The sequence below is a fragment of the Haliotis rufescens genome, unplaced genomic scaffold (genome assembly GCF_023055435.1).
Source record: "Haliotis rufescens isolate VD_foot unplaced genomic scaffold, xgHalRufe1.0.p SCAF_6, whole genome shotgun sequence".
Taxonomy (NCBI): Eukaryota; Metazoa; Mollusca; class Gastropoda; order Lepetellida; family Haliotidae; genus Haliotis; species Haliotis rufescens.
In genome coordinates, this window is record NW_025964334.1 from 9,382,247 (window position 1) to 9,401,013 (window position 18,767).

General features: G+C 44.0%; 2 protein-coding genes across 5 annotated transcripts in view; one reads left to right on the forward strand and one right to left on the reverse strand.

Annotated features, from left to right (window-relative positions):
* Positions 1 to 1,008: 1,008 nt before the first annotated feature.
* Positions 1,009 to 10,067, reverse strand: LOC124151667 (putative transcriptional regulator cudA). 4 transcript variants are annotated; one of them, XM_046524249.2, is made up of 6 exons: positions 9,936 to 10,067; positions 7,980 to 8,113; positions 5,708 to 5,821; positions 3,522 to 3,710; positions 2,869 to 3,044; positions 1,009 to 2,451 (listed from the first exon to the last, which is right to left on the reverse strand). In XM_046524249.2, exons 2-6 carry the CDS (start codon positions 8,082 to 8,084, stop codon positions 2,349 to 2,351), a joined length of 687 nt encoding a protein of 228 aa, XP_046380205.2. In that variant the 5' UTR covers positions 8,085 to 8,113; positions 9,936 to 10,067; the 3' UTR covers positions 1,009 to 2,348. The 4 variants fall into 4 exon arrangements, with proteins under 4 accessions (XP_046380205.2, XP_046380206.2, XP_048242350.1 ...); XM_046524250.2 differs by lacking the exon at positions 9,936 to 10,067 and adding an exon at positions 9,714 to 9,890; XM_048386393.1 differs by lacking the exon at positions 9,936 to 10,067 and adding an exon at positions 9,714 to 9,890 and having other exon boundaries at positions 2,861 to 3,044.
* Positions 10,068 to 10,217: 150 nt separating this feature from the next.
* LOC124151666 (tectonic-3-like) overlaps positions 10,218 to 18,767 on the forward strand; it is a 30,938-nt gene continuing 22,388 nt past the window's right edge. Inside the window, exons 1-2 of the mRNA XM_046524248.2 lie at positions 10,218 to 10,489; positions 10,682 to 10,802. Coding sequence (XP_046380204.2) covers positions 10,243 to 10,489; positions 10,682 to 10,802 — 368 coding nt within the window. The 5' untranslated portion in view covers positions 10,218 to 10,242. The remainder of the gene's footprint in view (positions 10,490 to 10,681; positions 10,803 to 18,767) is intronic.

The window sequence follows — 18,767 nt, forward strand, 5'->3', positions numbered from 1 at the left end:
ACTAGTAATTTGTGTGGCTATTTCTATTCAAAGTGTAAATATTACGTAGTTTGGTAGCTCTCTGTTCGTATACTTTAGTAGGCCTGAAACTGGTGTCCATCCTTAATATGGGACTAGTTACTTCTCTATTTTGGGGGAAGAATTATTCATACAGAGAATCTTTCATTGTTTACAGTCTATAGTACTAGTGGCTGAGTTAGTTGAGGGGTCCGTCACAGTATGGACATGTCTTCACACACAATATGTGACACAACAGTAAGGCAAGAGAACATGTTTGTGATCAACCAATTGAACAGTAAAAGAAATGACGTCTGATGAAAAACAAAGTTGTGAAATGAAACTACCGTATTCGACGTAATAAGCGTCCCGCTCTAATAAGCGCCCACGGCGATAATTGCTAACATATTGGCTAGTGAACAATCCCAATTAGCATCCCTTCCGATTGATCAATGTACACAAGACTTATTTATTCGCGTATAATACGCATTCGTGTGTTATATGCACCCTTAATTATGGGCAATTAAATTCTGGAAAAATATATGTTGTACATAAACATTTCAGGCTGTCAGCATAAACCACGAAATTTATCTTTCAACGCTGTTTTTTCCACCAAAATAATATTCTAATAAGAGCCCCCTATTTCTAATTTGGAGAGCGCCCTGGGCGCCTATTAGGTCGAATACGGTATATGTGATCAGGCTAAGCAATGACTGGTAAAGTGATAGCTTTCAGGTTATGAGACAATGATTTCAATAAATAAGAGGTTCTACAAGTCATAAATATACACATGAGAACATTACAAACTTATACATGGCAACATTCAGTTCCGCACAATTTCATGGTAACCTTTTTCAAGTTGTTTTATATATATCACTAGAAACAGTGGACACAAATATCCAAAATGATAATTCACTTATACCATGTCATTTTTACGATTATGTTCAAGGTAGTATAATTGCCACCACAAATTCCTATTCGTGTACACCTAATGACGATGTTGAAACAATTTGAAACAATTTGAGACAACTCTTTTGAGATCCATTAACAAAATTAGAGGACTCTAAATGGCCCAGGTCCTCTCGTTCCACAAAGTGTAATCAATCTACCACTACCACACTATCAAAGTATAGGAGTCACGACTGTAATAGCAATATCAATTTGTGGAACAGGGCCCTGAAAATAATCTTTGAGTACAGTTATCATGGTTATATGCATATGTAATTGTACAACAAAATAATTTAAATCTGTACCTCAAAAAACAATCATACAATTGCACGCACATATTCTGTTCTCTCTGAAGCATCTATGATTATGTCAACAAGTAAGGCACTAACATTGATATTAAAGCCATAACACTGTACACGGTCACACATTAGCTAACAATAGCAACAGTGCAGGTCACATTCATGACCCATTGGTTAGTGGAATATCTAAAATAAAGGATTTGTTCATTTTTTAAATGGTACAAAACTGCTGCATGGAGATTCAAAGTCTCTAGAATAAAGAAATGGTATACCAATAATTTATATACCAGGTCATTTAAAAAATACAAATGACTTTCTTAAAGAAACATGAATTATGTGCAGGAATCAAGAACAAATGGTATACACTCGTTCAATTAACCACCTGTATAATATGTCCCAGTAAATTTACCTTGCTCAAACCTAAAGTTATTTCAGTATGAGATTCTACAACAACATATTTAACTCTTGCCTTTCATCATTCACTATGTGACAGTTTCAGTTGTGTAGGATCTTCAAAGTCAAATGATAAGAAGTATCTGTCACAGACTAATACAACAGTAAATCCAGCTCTTATGTGAGAAAAACAACTGTGCTTTTAACTGTGATTCATTACGTTTCAACACTCTCTTTGGAAAATATACAACACTGACTTGACTCAGTTAAAAGAAATCAAATATCGAAAACATCTTAAACCAATATGCTCTCAAAAGTCACAATACTAGTCTCTGAAGTAAATGCTGTTACATTGATTGATGCAGCACTTTATCACGGAGAGGCCAGACCTTATTTTCCTGGTTACTGACATTTAAATAAGATGGTTGCACCTCTTTACTCATTAGTAATTTTAGTAATCTTAGTAATCTTTGCAATCTTAAAGCTATCAGCTTAGGACAGAATCCCAACCCCTACTCCCAGAACAACCTGACTTGTTAAACCTATTTATTATATCTTTTTGTGACCCACAAGCTGGAATATTGCTGTAGAACAAGTGAAAATAGTGGTCTGGCCTAAATATGCATTTGGTGGACTGCCTTGAGTGAGACACAGAAAGACTGGTGTCAGGATGTGACTTTGAAGGTACAATAGGTGACTAGGGAGGTGTTTTCAGTAGTAGTCGGACACATAGGGCCTCATGTCCATCAATCCTTCCCAAGACTGCTTGCAGTAGCACCGGATTCTCCCTGATGCTGGGTATCGTTCTCCACCTCTATACAAAATAGGAATAGGTTTTTAGTCTTATTGCCGGTTTACCTCAAACTGCATGCTGTATCTACATTTAGCTAGCAGGACAGATATGAAAATATTCAGTTGTAAAAGAATGAATTGTACTTCACGACACTAATGGGAATCTGCTGAATATTCAACAAGTGAGCATGGAAGCATATTAGATACAAAACAAGATTACAAACTTTTCAACAAAATTCAATGGAGTTTTATCCAGGATACTCATTTTACAATAACTATTACTCCCTTTACCATGTTTACAAACCACAAAGAACTATCAATAATCCGTTATTAGAATTATCAAGCTACTGTTGATTATTTGTAGAGCTATCCTGGGGTAAAACTCGGACAAAGAAAACAGAAAGACAAGCATGTAGTTACGTGACACTCACTAACTTACAAACACGAGTCTCCACAAAATGCTAACCCATATTGCTGCAGATTTGGCACAAAGTCAGAGTCCATGTTGCTGTACATTGACTGTGTTTCTGTGTCCAACTGTGCGTTAGAGTATGTCTCATCACAAAGGTCCATAACCATTGTGTTGTGAGAATGGGGATCCTCCTGCTGTTGCTGCTGCAAGAGGGAGGGAAGAGGCATGAAACATCAGGATTAATGTAAAGCTTCAATCAATTTAATACAAGAACACAGCCTTTACTTCAACTTCAAGTAACTACAAGGAAGTGATTGAATGTTAGTTAAGTTATCTAAACACATTATGGATGCCTGTATAAAATCAAGTCTGAATCAGGCAAAACGGACTGAAAACATGAGAAACAATATGTTCCATCAAGACACAATCATGTTCAATCTGCCAAATCACAGAGCACTAGACACAGTTGTTTTCACTCTTTTTATAAGCATGACAATGGGTTACCAATTCTACCTTGGGATCCCAAAAGGGACCTATACAATCACTGTAACCAAATTTCAAAGACTTTTCATGCATGTTAACTACAACACCCAAAAGCATGTTTCATCGAAGCTCCATAAACATAAGCACAGGCTGATGACAGGTAGAGCTAACAAATTTGATCATTCAATTATATTTACCGGCTGTATCTCTTGGTTGAACGCCTGCTGCATCTGTTGTGACTGAAGATGTTGCTGTTGTTGCTGCATATACTGCTGTTGTTGCTGTTGCTGCTGCTGCTGCTCTTGTATTTGTTGCTGAAGTTGGGCATGCTGTAGTTGATGTATTTGGTCCTGAGTCATGGTTGCACAATCAACAGGTGCCGTATCCTGAAGAACAACATAGTCATATCATGTATGCTGCTACTGCTGCTACTACTACTACTAGTACTAGTACCGATGATGATGATGATGATGATGATGATGATGATGATGATGATAACAAATATTATTTTCTTAAATTTCTAAGGTATGTTATCAGGACTCATATTTAATTCAGTAGTGGGGTCCTGATGTTTTACCTTACAGAAACTCCCAAAGGAGTGCCACTTGTTGTCGTAAATATCCCTAGTAGACGCCAGTATGTGAGCCAAATGTATAGCTGTCACTGCTTCTTGCCAGATAACCCTTGGCACTGAGGGCCCACCTGGTAGCTCGGGGGGGGGGGTCATCTGTGGTTATGTCTTTGAGATCCATGAACCAGCCCCTGACTGGCCACCAAGACGCGATCAAAGTCAGAGCAAGGCTCTTGGTTGCCCTGAACTTCTGCATCACCTTGGGAAGAAGTACTGGTGGCAGAAAATCATTTGCTCATAGTCCTTCTCTAGTGATGCTCAATGCGCCAATCCACCATGCCTGTGGGATCGGGGAGACATAAGTTGAGATCTGGAGGTTCTGGCAAGTAGCGAAGAGGTCGATATTGGGATGAGCAAGGTGCTGACATAAGAGAGGAAACACCTTGGGAAAGCGCTTCCCTTCCTGACCTAGATAGAGAGCGTTTGCAGGAACATTCCTACATCCGGGAATGTGCTGAACAAAAAAGCGGAGGCCCTGCCGATCTACCTATTGGAAGAACTGTAACGTCTGTCAAAGGAGGGAGTGAGAGTGTCATCCCCTGATAGCGTAGACATCAAAACTACTGTGATGTTGTTCGTGGATATATTCTTATGTAACATTGTAAGGCTCCAATGTTGGATCGGACCCAGGTAGAAGGCGACTTCAGCTCATCAAATCCTTGGCTGACATGAGCAACCCCATGATGCCTGTCATTGATCACTGACAAAGTGTAAGTGGCTGCTGAAGAGAGGGTAGCAGATTTAGATAAGGCTGTCTACGAGACTGTGAAGTTGAATAGTCAACTTCAGAAGGGTTTCTGATCATGTTGAGCCTTGATTATACATGGAAAGTTGTGCTCGTCTGCCTACCAATGCCAGATCCCATGAAGACTAAATAAATGCGCTCCCCTACCGAACGCCAAGGCATCAACTTAACGGTCGTGGGAAGTCAAAGTTGTATCGAGTAGACAAAGCTGAATATAAAAAATAAAATTTTGGTCTGAAAGATTGTAATGTACAATGTATAAACAATCCTTTTGTTACATCGAGGTGGTGATGAAGGGAGGTGCCTCGTTACTCCCCGCGTTGTCATCGGATGTCGACGTAACAGTTGTGGGAAGAATATAAAACTCTTTAGTCTGAAGGATCGTACCTAAGAAGTAAGGTGATCGATTCCATCCCCTTGGCACTGTATACATGGTATAAGCGCTCCCATTCTTATGATGTGATGCTAAAGGGCGGTGTCTCATAACTCGACATGTAGGTATCGTAGATCTACTGAAGTTGGTGACTCGGTCACATTGACGTAAGTTACAGGCATCTGATCGAGGGGTTGCAACACTAAGTACAAGCATGCAAACCAACCTGACACTGCATGGCTAGCATGAGGGCAGTTGACCTATTTCCGGTCAGAGTTGTTTACAGTCAGAGTATTCTTGACAGGTGACATTTAAATCACCCTTCGCAGTAGCCTAGAATCCTGCATTTAGCCGGAGATGGGGGGTCAAGCTCCACACATGGACAATCCCCTGTGAACTGTGTGGTAGACAGACAAGTGGAGTTCTGTTCATAGCTAATCAGGCGGGTGTATGTTGTTTTGTACAGCAATTAGTTTCATCACAATACAGCCAGTAAAAAATTGAGTTGGGACCTGGCAAACCAGTGCTTGACAGCATGAGGAATGACCCTTACTGTCCAGATACAAAGACACAACTAAACAGGACACATTTCATTTCCGACAATTACCGGTAGACTTAAAAACCTGTACTTTACCTGCTGAGGAGCGTCTGTGGGCAGGATGGAGTTGTGATTGATCTCCAACATTTCATTCATGGCATCTCCACATTCTGTAGGTTCAGGACATTGCCTCTTCGAAGACGCCTCCATCTGAAGCAATAGATCCAAATACTCATTGTGTAAGAGTTACCTTCATACACATAAATAACACAGCCTCTTATCAACCTGATCGTGTTGATTTTGTTTTATTACATGATCTATTGGTAAATCAAATATATTCCTTTAACCTAGGCCCTTTGGCAGGATATGGGTTTTAATAGGGAGTTTATACAAGTTTTATATATTCTCTGAGTTAAGTACAGTAAACTATGTTTATAACGAACACGCTTATAACGAACTGACAGATATAACAAATTTATTTTTTGGTCCCGGCCATTTATTGAATATATGCTGTATATATGCTTATAACCAACTACGGTTATAACCAACTAAAATTAGTGATCCCTTTGGTTTTGTTACAACATTAGTTAACTGTATGTTAATATATACCCAAATAATCACAGTTCTGTAAACACAAATTAGATCACAGCAGCTCAGCTACCATAAAGAGCTGGCCAGCAGCACAGTCATGTGTGGCTTGGCTGTCTGCAATGCTGTACAAGTTAGAGAATGGTCCGTTGGCCACTGAAGCATGGCATTGGTGATGAGGTATAGGATACTGCAAGCTGACCAAACATGCAGCATGTGACAGTGATTCGCCTCAGGATTAAATGTAGTATGCTTTAGGTTAGTCAAGGCTTAACCTTCCGAGAGCTGCTAAGCTTGTTGGCTGACTTACGCCTCCGAAATGCTGCATGGCCATTGTATTATATTAGGACAAAAACAGTTTCTATCGCTGTAGCACAATCTAATGCGCCTGGCATAGTAGTACACATTCTGTGTAGTTAGTGTTTGTTTGTTAGTTTCTTTGTTGTATTACCCTGCAGGATGTAACATTCCAGCCATAGCATGGCAGCCTGTAATTGTAAACAGTCACTTGATTGGTTGGTTGGTTTGTTGTTTAATGCCGCACTCAGCAATATTCCAGCTATATGATGGTGGTCTGTAAATAATCAAGACTGGACATAACAATCCAGTGATTGATATCATGAGCATCGATCCATGCAATTGAGATCGATGACATGCATAGCGTTAGAAACTGGCACTAGTCCTATAGTCCTTGCCAAACTGCCCAATACTTAAGGTATCCTAAGGACTAGTAGTAGAAATTTGCCCTTTTCAGGGGTTTTGCTATATGTGATCATAATTAGGACTAGTCGGCTAAAATTGTTAGTTTCTATTGCTGCATGCATCAACCAAGTCAGCGAGTCTGACCACCCAATCCCATTAGTCGCCTCTTACAACAAGCATAGTTGCCTTTTACGCCAAGCATGGGTTGCTGAAGACCTATTCTACCCTGGATCTTCACAGGTCAGAGTATGATCACACAATCAGCAATGTCACAAAGTCTGACGTCAGCAGGACTCCAGATTATTGTTTTAGCCATTGAGTACTGTCTCACATGTTATCATTCATATTGGGTATTGATAGTTTTCTTTGGGTATTCAATACATTTTTACTCCCTTGGTCCAGTCCAATGGGTATTTTTACACCAATGAGGAGACATTAACGACTGTGTGTGTGTGTGTGTGTGTATATATATATATATATATGAGAGAGAGAGATAGATATATATAAGAGAGAGATAGATATATATCTCTCTCTCTCTCTCTCTCTCAATGATATATATATTCTTGTGTGCTGCCCCAAGTGTGCAATGTGTCACATAAACTCACAACAGTGATATAGAAATCTAAATAACAATAAGCGAGATTATTCACTACAGTAGAGTTCATGAACATGTGATGCCTGCATTCAATCAGTAAATAAAGATCTGTAAAGACATACATGTTGAACAGGATCCATTAGCTTCTTACATGTCTTACGCAGAGTGCAGTTATACTATTAGGTTGGTCTTTCCTATTCATGTTTAATAGTTACTATAGTTATCTCTTATGCGATGGCTTGTGCAAGGTGACATGTACTTTACTGATAACAAGACCAATAAAGAGAATGCTTTATTTCACATTATTGTATTGGATGTCAATGTCAAAATACAATGCAAAAATACATCTGAAAGTTAAAACTAAGAAAATAAGAACTTCAAAAAATCCCAAAGTTGAACAAAATAGCAGTTTTTCCTGAAATTGGCTACCAAGGTCACTTAGTTCAGAATCCTAGACAAATCCCTGATTGCATGAAATATTACCTGCACTTCTCTGTCCCCAGCCTCTGTCCACTCATGTTTACGTTTATTGCCAAAAACTTGAAACACCTGTGCACGATTGGACCAGCCAAAGTCTGACGCTGGCATTGTTCTGGGATCAGCAATCACAACCAATTCTGAAAGTGCAAAAATACATTTCAACACTTCAAACACAGATCAAATACAACTGTTAATATCATACCATACTCTGGCAATATTCCCGAGACCATGATCATCCCCAAGTGAGAGATATGAAAAGGACAACCAACCAAGATGAAACACAAATCAGACACCACATGACAAGAGAAGATACAGGCATACCATACACATGTAGTTGCATTTCTTGTTGTAATATTTGCAGGCTCCTTACCACCCCATTTCAAAACAGTGGAGCAGTGAAAAGGATTCGAACCTGCGCTGGAATAATCCATTGGATTTCACCTTGACCTTGGCACACTGGGCACAAGAAATCACCTAGATAAGTACTGCCGCTTTCCACATTGGATGCAGCTCCTTACGTTTACCCACTACTGTACCTGAATTGAGGTCCAACTTCTCGATAATATTTCACAATACATTTAATACTTCTATAGGCCCAGGCTATTTTTGTTTTTGCATGTTAATAATAAAAATAAAAAAATCAATAGAAAGGAATGCAAAGTATTTGCAACAAGATGTTTATGTACATAATTTAATATTTAGTCACGTGTACAGTTAAAACTATCGTCCAGTAAGCGTACCCTATATTCAAGTAGCCATATTGATATTTTGTCGCATCACCTACACCTACTGGTTTGAAGCAGAATTTAGGTTATGATTGACTCATCGGCAACAATGCAGTTTACCGGGCGCAGCCTGAGCTCTACCATCCAGTCAATTACCGCGCTATAGTGCTACTGCTGTCTCGCTATACCGTTACCGTGCCTCACGCTCTGGTGACTCTCGCTTCAAAATCCAATACCCATTTTCGGTCTAAGGGAAACTTACACGTCTTTACGATCCAACACCCGTTTTCAGTCCTTAGGGTTAGCTTGCTTTGGGCAAGGGTTAGCCATAATTTCTTAACTTTTCAAGCGTTAATCCAGTTAATCCGATTGGTTGGTCATGTTGACATAAACAATGGCGGGTGTGGTTTCAAGAAAAGATGAATGGGAGAGCGGACAGTGACGTCAAACGCATGCGCAATTCATTGTTTTCTGAATTATGCATGTTTGTTAATGGGGTGCTAATGACCCGTTAACCGAGCACTGATTACATGTGATATCGCTCGTGGTCCAGTGGTAGAGCGTCAGCTAATTAACGCATTAATTAGCCAAGCCGGTTAGCCGGCGAAGCGCGTTTGAGCCCCCACAGCGCTAATTGGATCTGAAAAAGTGTGCCTGGTTAAGTGCACTACTCCCGACTCATCCCTCAATATATCAACAATGCCATCTTAACTGTTTAAATTAGGGTACGTCAGGATATACCATAATTAATATCAACTAAATTCCATTCAACATGCTTATTATGGGCGAAAACCATGAAAATAACCAAAATCTTATAACTGCATTACACTCTTTATTTCCATTTCATACCAGTATTACTTGTGGATTTGGATTTTCAAACTGACATTCTAGACATGTAAGATAAACCTGCCTACATCAAATGAATAATAATTAACTCCATGTGTGATGGTGGTGTGTGACCAGCATCCGAACCGTTTATATCAGCTGACACTATAAAAAGGATTAGACCTACCTCGGAATCCTTTGCTCAGACGCACAAACCATCTTTACATTTATTTCTTCTGGAAGAGTAACTTAACTGAAACATATTGTCAAATTCGCTGACGATAGATATTTCTGCTTTGTTGACAACATTTCTGGGCTAGGCCTAAGTCTCGTCTGTATTTGAAAAACAGAGCAGACGTCAATATAAACATGTCATGTCGTTCCAATTACGCAGTTCATACCCAATTACCTTAATTAAAGAAGCCGTCTTTCAATGTCACAACCAATGTATCTTCTATCCAGCAAATACAATGCGGAACTTGTCAAGCAACATAAACAGTCAAGACACTCAAACCATGCACGCCGGTCGCTATTCCGCCGAAGACATGTTAGATACGGATATGAACGATGTGGCTTTCCAGGGAACAAATAATGCCAATAAACATAAAATGTTCCTAAATTAGCGTATCCTCTAATTGTTGATCGAAAATAAATAATTTAATAAAAAAGTGTTTGTGCAGGTATTTCCCATGATTCTCCCCGTTGTTGTTTACATCATGGCGGCTCACTCGAATGCGAGCAGGTGCTCGTTGCTGAGAAATTGTTTAACCGTTGTTATCATTTCGTTCATTTATTTGGTATCTTTTGCTTCATCGCAATCAACCACCACCGGTGCAACAGGGTCAACCGATTCAAACACAACAGATGCACCGACGACCACTCCGCCGGCAACAACGCAAGTCACGACAACGACCACAACGCCCGCGCCGACGCAACCACCGACGCAAATACCCGCCAACACTGGTCATTGACGATATTCTTACTTTTAAATTCTCTCTCTGTGTCCTCTTTTTGAAGTATTGATTGTATAAGTAGATGCTAAGCTATCATATATTTTTTTTTTACCATAGCGTCCGTTAACTGTTTAATTTCCTTTGCGATTTATCGAGTAGCTGCTGTATCTCATACACATGTATTCCATTCTTGATCTTTCAGATATTGGAACATGTCCTTGTGACCTGACCGGTAATGCCTGTGATGTGAACTGTTGTTGTGACGCAGACTGCTCGGCTGATGATAGGCTATCTTTTAGCGAGTGTCTACCGTTTTCATACAGGTACTTCATATCTCAGTCACTTAATTCATTGTGTTCAAAGTGTGCCAAGGTAAACAATGAGTTCTTTCAGCTTTGGCATTTTAAACTGTACACTGATAGATGATTATCAGTATCAAAATTGCCTGTTTATCATGTTAATATCATAGATGATCCTAATGATCACATTGCCATTTAATTTGAATGTAGACAGGTGGCGTGAAAACTTATTATTAACAAGTACCTGGTGGAAAATATTTATGATTACCCAAGGGGTTCGAAATAACCATGTTCATAAGCATCATATGTGCACCAGTGCAAATATCACTTCACATGCATCAGTGTATTGTTTACATCATTTGAATCTTATTGTGACATAAAGTCGGAATGACGTCACACAAGAAAAGACATCACAATTGATGATTTTTGTCATTCGGCAATTGTGGTTTTCTTTAAAGGCAATCATGATCAGTGCATTTTACTAAAGGGGAGCTCAAAAGGATTAAGGAATAAAAGAAAAGAAATTATTACACTTGCATGTGTGTCATACTGATTTTTATGAAACTCTTGTAAGAATATAAGGAAATACAAGAATTCTGATCCTTGTTTCATAAAATCAGTTTAACATTTGCTCATATAATATTCTCTATGTGTTATTCAATTGACAGAGATCTGCTTGTTTTGGGGATTGGGTTGAATTCACCATGATCACTTACACTTGGTTGTTAAACTCAAATGGCACCTAATCATAAATTTTATCCCCAAATTAAAAGAGGGCCAATTCTAAATGCAGCACTTCTGAGATGATGTTGAGATGATGTTGCTACAATTAGTCATCAAATCTGTTCACTTTCACTCAAAAAGACCTTTGCTATGTACTATATAGTGTTGGTTAACATCCATATTAACAATTTGCGCAAGCAAGATGTCAGTGAAAAGGTTTTATAAAGAGTTTATATTCTTTGAAGGCGTGTAATCAATACTAGCCAGTTTCTATATCTGCTGGTCCATTTATCAGGTTAATGCATCCTCGATAATCCAGTGTATTATACTTGTATCACTATTCTATAATGATTAATACCCTCGTAGAAAGTCCGGGTTAGAATTGGTTCCTAGCAACTTATGCTAGTCATTAGAGCTGGACCGCCTCTGTGGTCTAATGGTAGAGGGTCCGACTGGAGAGCGGAAGGTCCGGGGTTCGATCCCCGACCGCGTCATACCAAAAGAAGTTAAAAGATGGTACTTGTTGTTACCCTGTCTGGCGCTCAGCATTAAGGGGCTAAAACAAGGACTGGTCGGCTCAGAGTCAGTATACTGTGTCTGAGTGGGGTATTCATGTTAAACTGCGGCATGATATCTCAGTGAGCTGGCACTATAAATCGGCATCAGTCCGGCCTAGTACAAGCAGCCATACACGTGCATGCACGTCGCTATATAAGTGCAATAATCTTGGACGCGACGTTAAACCCCATTTCACCTCACCTCATTAGAGCTGAGTATCGCCAGGTATCTTGCGATACAATACGTAACACGATACAGACTGACGATACCACTGGTATCATGATACACCAACAAATAGTAAGATTTTTTAACTTATCCTGCATTACTCCGTATTGCATTTACTGCTGTCTTTGACAGAGAGACGAACTGTGTGAGATCCAGCTGCTGAAGAAAGTTGTTTCCATCTGTCCAGGAAGCAGCGCCCCCTCCCACACAGTCGGCACGTGACCCGGAAGACATGACGTCATGTCAAAACTCATAACTGCTTTGTCAACCACATGGATCGGACGTGAACTGTATCCCTCAGTGGAATTAAAGCTTTCTTGGTCCTGACTTTCTTTCGTTTTTCTACGACAAAAGTCTGCTGTATTACCTTTGCCTTCATTATATTGTTAATTGGTAACGTTTCTCGCTCGGGTTGTGACTCTCGTCACGGTTTTTCCGAGCGTATTGTTGTTTCCCGCCATTTTGGTTTACCGCCATTTTTTCCCGCCCTGTTGCGATTCACTACGTGTCCACGTACTTTCGTGTTTTGTGTCTTGAATTCGCTCTATGGTTGGAGTTTTACATTAAGTTTAATGATTGTTTTTGGCGTGTTTGAAGCGTAATTGTTTGCTCTTATTAACTTTGTAACAAGAATAAGTTATGTTGAGTTACATTATGTTTCACGTTGTGTGTTTACACATCGTTATGTTTTTTGCTTCAATTCCAGTATGTCTCGCTGCTCTTGCTGCCGCGGGAATAAATCTGGACGGGACCCCCACCCCTGCTGCCTGGACTGTACAACCCCGTGTACCCTCACAGAGCGTTGCAGTTATTGTAGTCCCCTGTCGCCAGTCTCCTTCACCGCCTACCTAAGAGTGTCTCGGAAACGATTCACCCAGCGTGTGCGTCGACTCTCCAACATGTCATCCAACGTAGAGTCTGCCTCTCATGGCACGACATCCGACCGTACACGGTCTCCTACACCACCCTTACCGTCGTCTGCTTCGACATCATCATCTGCAGCATCGCCCGTTTCGGGTTTCCTGTCACCTCTACCATCTACGACGACAACTCCGGCGCCTCTTGGTCCGGCGCCTCCGATGTATCCGGCGCCTCTTGGTCTGGCGCTTCTTGGTCCGGCGCCTCTGATGTATCCGGCGCCTCTTGGTCCGGCGCCTCCGATGTATCCGGCGCCTCTTGGTCCGGCGCCACTGATGTCTTCAATGTATACGGCGCCTCTGACTACTTCGGCGCCTTTGACTTGTGCTGCGCCTCCTACTTATGGACATGCCCTTCCATCATCGTTCATGGATCCATCTTGGATGCAAGCTTGGATGCAGTCATTGTTTGCGCAAGCTCAACCCACCTCAGCGGCGCCGACGGTGCCTCCTGCGACGCTGACGGCCCCGACTACTGTTACTTCGATTCCTGCGGCCCCCTCCACATCGGGTGCTTCTCGGTCTCGAACATTGTACACCTCGTCGCCTCCGACTGTTTCTCGGCACTCGTCCAAGTCTGCTCGTTCCCGTCGTCGCTCTCGTAGTCGCTCTCGTAGTCGCTCACCTGTACATAGACGACGACGTCGTTCCTCCTCCTCGGAAGGATCATTTCGCCCCAATTATGACCCTCCATCTCCCGAGATTGATACACACTTGGGCCTTTCACAGGTTGCTGATTGGTTGGCGGACCGTCTGGCCTCCGTCGCTCCCTCCCCGGGCTCCGATGTGGATAAAAAGTTGACGATCTGGTCTAATCCGACTTCTCTACCACCCGACCCAATGCTCACTGACCTGGTTACGGCGTTGGACGAGGACTTCGCTAAGTTGTCCCTCACGCCGTCGTTCAAGGCTCCGCGTTTCCGGCGGGAAGATTTCCCCGTCCACTCCTTCGACGTGGCCGACGGTGCACATATCCTTGACGAGGACTTACATCGAATGACCGGGTCTTCCCAGTCCGTCACCATACGTATGCCGGACTCCCGACTCGCTTTCGTGGAAACAGAACTGCGCCGTACTTTGAAGCCACTATCTACACTTGCCTCATCTGCCAGAGCCATTGACCAGGATCTCGCTGAATCCAATCCTAACAGGATCGACCACTTGCGCACGGTTATGACATTCCAACTTCGCCAGATCGATCACATGCGCAATCACCTGAGAGCTGCGCTTGCGGAGATCACCACTACTCGACGGTTGGGTTACTTGACTTCCACGGACTGGGATTCCGAATTCAAGCGTTCCTTACTACGACAACCTTGGTCGGGTCCTACCCTTTTTAATGGTGCTATCTCCGCTACCCACACCCGAGTCTCCAGCTTCGCCAGGGATGAAACTGCTCTCAGAGCCTTGGAGCATGTAACACACCAATCAGCGGCCAAGTCCTCCAAAGGCAACTATAAACCACGCCGTTCCTCCCTCAAGGTCGTCTCCAAACATACCTCGCCCTTTCGTGGGACAGGGCGTGGTCGTGGTAGAGCCCGTGGCACTTACCAACCCCGAAGGGATCGTCGCCCCGGCAAGGGTGCCGATTCCACCTCAAAGCGTTGACCGGCGGGACCTCAACGACTGGGACCTCCCACCCCCAGCCGTTCAGGTCACCGACACACCTGTGGGTGGGAGACTAGGCCGGTTTTGGAGAAACTGGTCCACACTGGAGGACCCGTTCGTCACCGACGTCCTCCGTCAGGGGTACCGGCTCCCATTGTCTGCGCTGCCTCCTCTGACGTCTACTCCGTCAACAGCCGCTTATTCACCCCGCCAGCTTTGGCCCCTTTACGACAGCATCGTTTCCCTACTGCAGAAGGAGGCCATAGAGATCGTACACGACCCGGCTCGACACCCAGGATTTTACTCTCCGGTGTTTCTGGTGCCCAAGAAGGGGACCACCAGCTGGCGCATGATACACAAACTCTCCACTTTCAACCGGCACTACCTGGAACGTCCTCCCTACTTCCGCATGACGACGTTGCGACTGCTCAGGACGAGAATCTCAGCTGGCGATTCCCTGATCAGCCTCGACATCCAGGACGCCTATCTTCATGTACCCATCTACCCCAACGACCGGCGCTTCCTCAGGTTCTTTTTCAATGGTACCCATTACCAGTGGGCGGTCCTACCATTTGGAATTTCAACGGCCCCGTGGCTTTTCACACGGATCACCCGCCCGGTCGCCGCCTACCTACACCTGAGGAACATCAACTTCGATCCATACATCGACGATTGTCTCCTCAACAATCGGGACTCGGCGTTGCTACTGCGTCACAGGGATTTTACCCTGCGGCTCTTCAATCAGTTGGGTTGGATCGTCAATCAGACCAAGTCGGAGCTGACCCCATCGTTCCGACTGCAGTTTATCGGGGGCCTGTTTCTCACGGATCAGGACCTCCTTCAAGTCCCCAGAGACAGGTGGTTGAAAATCCTCGCTCATCTCTTCCCTGCCCTTCAACAGGCTCGAACTCTCCGCCAATGGCAGGTTCTATTGGGTCTCCTCACGTCGGCTCAAGACCTGACTGCCAGAGGTCGCCTCCAACTCCGTCCAATTCAACGGTTTCTCGCACCCTTTATCCGGCAGCAGGATCCGGAGTCCCTCATCGTCCTCCCGGTCCACCTCCACCCCTTTCTCCGATGGTGGACGGTGGAATCGAACATCTGCGGCGGCGTCTCCTTGACCGCGCTACAGCCCTCCCTCCACCTGTTCGTCAACGCATCCAAACAGGGTTAGGGGGCTCATCTGGGGACTCAAACAGTTGCAGGGCTGTGGTCCGGAGATCGACTCCACTGGCACAGCAACAACCTTGAACTCGAAGCTCTCATACTGGCCGTCTCCCACTGGCAGAGCATTCTCCGTCACGCCCAGTTGACCATCTCCACGGACAACATCACCGTGGTGTGGTGTCTGAGGAATCAGGGTATTCTCCACTCTCAGTCCCTGCTCAACCAGACCTTCCGATTCTTCGACCTGGTGGACCGCTTAGACTTGCAATTCCTTGTTCAGCACATTCCAGGTTGCAAGAATGTTCTGGCAGACGCTCTGTCCAGGCCGGACAAGGTGGCTCCCACCGAATGGCGACTCCACCCAGAGATCTTCACAGTCCTTTGTCAAACGATCGCCACTCCAAACATCGATCTGTTCGCCACGTCTCAGAACTGCCAGCTGCCGACTTACATCTCGCCGGTCCCGGATCCGGCCGCTGTAGCAGTCGACGCCTTCAGTGTTCCCTGGGAGGGATTAAGCGCGTACGCTTTTCCGCCTCCGGTTCTCCTTCCCAGGGTTCTTCAAAAGATCCAGGCCACTCGACACTTGACACTGATTTTGGTCGCGCCTTGGTGGCCGGCCAGAAGTTGGTTTGTCGACCTCCGAAACGTCGCCAGAGACAACCCTCTAGAACTGCCAGCGTGGTCCAACCTTCTGCTCCACCCACACAGTCGGTTGCCCCACCCAAGTCCCGCTCGGTTTCATCTGCACGCCTGGCACATCTGCAAAAAGCCCTAGGAGCCAAGGGCTATTCGACTAGAGCAGCCAAGGCTATTGCTTTCGCCCATCGTCCATCTACACGGGGACTATATGATGATAAATGGTCCTCATTCCAGGCGTTCTGCTCTGACAAGCATCAGGATCCGATGACGGTACCCCGCAGTTCCTGGCTGAGTTTCTTCTGTACTTGCGCAGCACGCGTCGATTAAAAGGCTCTACCATCTCCACGTACCTGGTCGCCATTAACTCCGTCCTTGCCATCCCGGACGACCGGAGAATGACGAAAATTCCCGAACTCCAGGCTATGCTGCGCTCGTTTCGTCTCGACGACCAGAAAGCCAAGTTCAGACCACCTGCGTGGGATCTGAATGTGGTCTTAAAGACTCTTCGGGAGGCTCCCTTTGAACCACTCCACACGTCTTCCTTTTACGACTTAACGAAGAAGACGGTGTTTCTACTGGCCTTGGCTACGGCCGCCCGGGTTAGTGAGCTCCACACCCTCGACGTCTCTCGGGTCAGGTTCGAACCTTAGTCGATTGTGGGTGCCGACGACGTGGAGGAGCTTTTATTATGCCCAGTTAGGGCCCTGAAGGTTTTCCTGCGACGATCTAGACGATCCTGCCGTAAGTCTAGGAAACGTCTTTTCGTACCGGTCTCCCCTTCGTCGCTGTCGGAGGTCAGCCGGAATACTATCTCCCTGTGGCTCCGGGCGGTCATCCTCGTAGCTTATAAAGTCGCCGGATTGGACCCCCCCAAGGCTAACAACCCCCACGAGATTCGGGCGGTCGCGTCTACCATGGCTCTGCACAGTAACTGTTCCCTCAAATCTATCATGGAAGGCTGTTTTTGGCGTTCTGACACCGTTTTCGCCAACCACTACCTCCGTGATGTAGCCTTGGAAGATGTCGCTGGCGTTCTTGGCTTTGGTCCCCCCTTGTGGTAGCTCAACAGGTCACCAACCCCCGACGCCACTGATTCTCCGTTACCCTGAGTGGGGCCCGTCGAACTCTCTGGTGTTTGTCACCACAGATTAGAGGGCTCTACTGCGTTCCGCATTCGCTCTTAGGTCAGTGCTAGTTTTGGCATTCCCGCCTCATACTATTTCTGTCACCTATTTCGGGTTCCCTCTTTTGCATCGACTCTCGTTTCCTTTGACAGGAATGGTCGCTGGTGTTCCGGTCATCTCTTGTCCATGCGGTGCGATTTCATAGGACCTTTGTCGAGGGTTTTTCTTCTGGCTCACGTCTGAAGGTATGCCCACCGGCCGTGCCGTCCGATAAAGATGCAATACGGAGTAATGCAGAATAAGTTAAAAAATTTAGTAAAATCTAAATATTTTTTACATTTGTATACTTATCCTGCATTACGAAGTCTAAGTGCCCCCCCTGCGCTCCGCTTCCTCCCCACGAAGTTTCCGATGTTATGTTAAAGCAGTTATGAGTTTTGTCTTCCGGGTCACGTGCCGACTGTGTGGGAGGGGGCGCTGCTTCCTGGACAGATGGAAACAACTTTCTTCAGCAGCTGGATCTCACACAGTTCGTCTCTCTGTCAAAGACAGCAGTAAATGCAATACGGAGTAATGCAGGATAAGTATACAAATGTAAAAAATATTTAGATTTTACTAAAAATGATGAAATCACTGAAATTTAACTCTGAAACCTCTGGATTAAATAATTTACGGATTATTATCTCAAAAACGAAACCTTGTTAACATAAACAACAAGAACAAAACAGTTTTAAATGAAGGGATGGTTATTACATGTAATAGTTTAAAAGCAGTCACGTCCTCTATTACCATGTCCTCGTGTTCCGCCATGCTTACAAGTTGTGCTCTGCTACTTCTGCCATTATGGGAGGTAATTCTATCAGTTTCTGTATATTGTATATCATGATCTCACAAGCTGACGATGAAGTATTGTCTGTACCTTAGTATCGATGATATTGTAGGTACTGGTGAGTCGTTACAACCCTACTGGTCATAAGAACCGACTTAATGGATCAGGTGGTCAGACTTGGTAACTTTGTTGGTAA

Coding starts and splice junctions, on each gene's coding strand:
- LOC124151667 (XM_046524249.2), bottom strand. CDS start 8,084: ATGCCAGCGTCAGACTTTGGCTGGTCCAATCGTGCACAGGTGTTTCAA. Junction 5,822..7,979: donor CTGGGGACAGAGAAGTGCAG/GTAATATTTCAT, acceptor CTATTGCTTCAG/ATGGAGGCGTCTTCGAAGAG. Junction 2,452..2,868: donor TTTTGTGGAGACTCGTGTTT/GTAAGTTAGTGA, acceptor TATTTTGTATAG/AGGTGGAGAACGATACCCAG.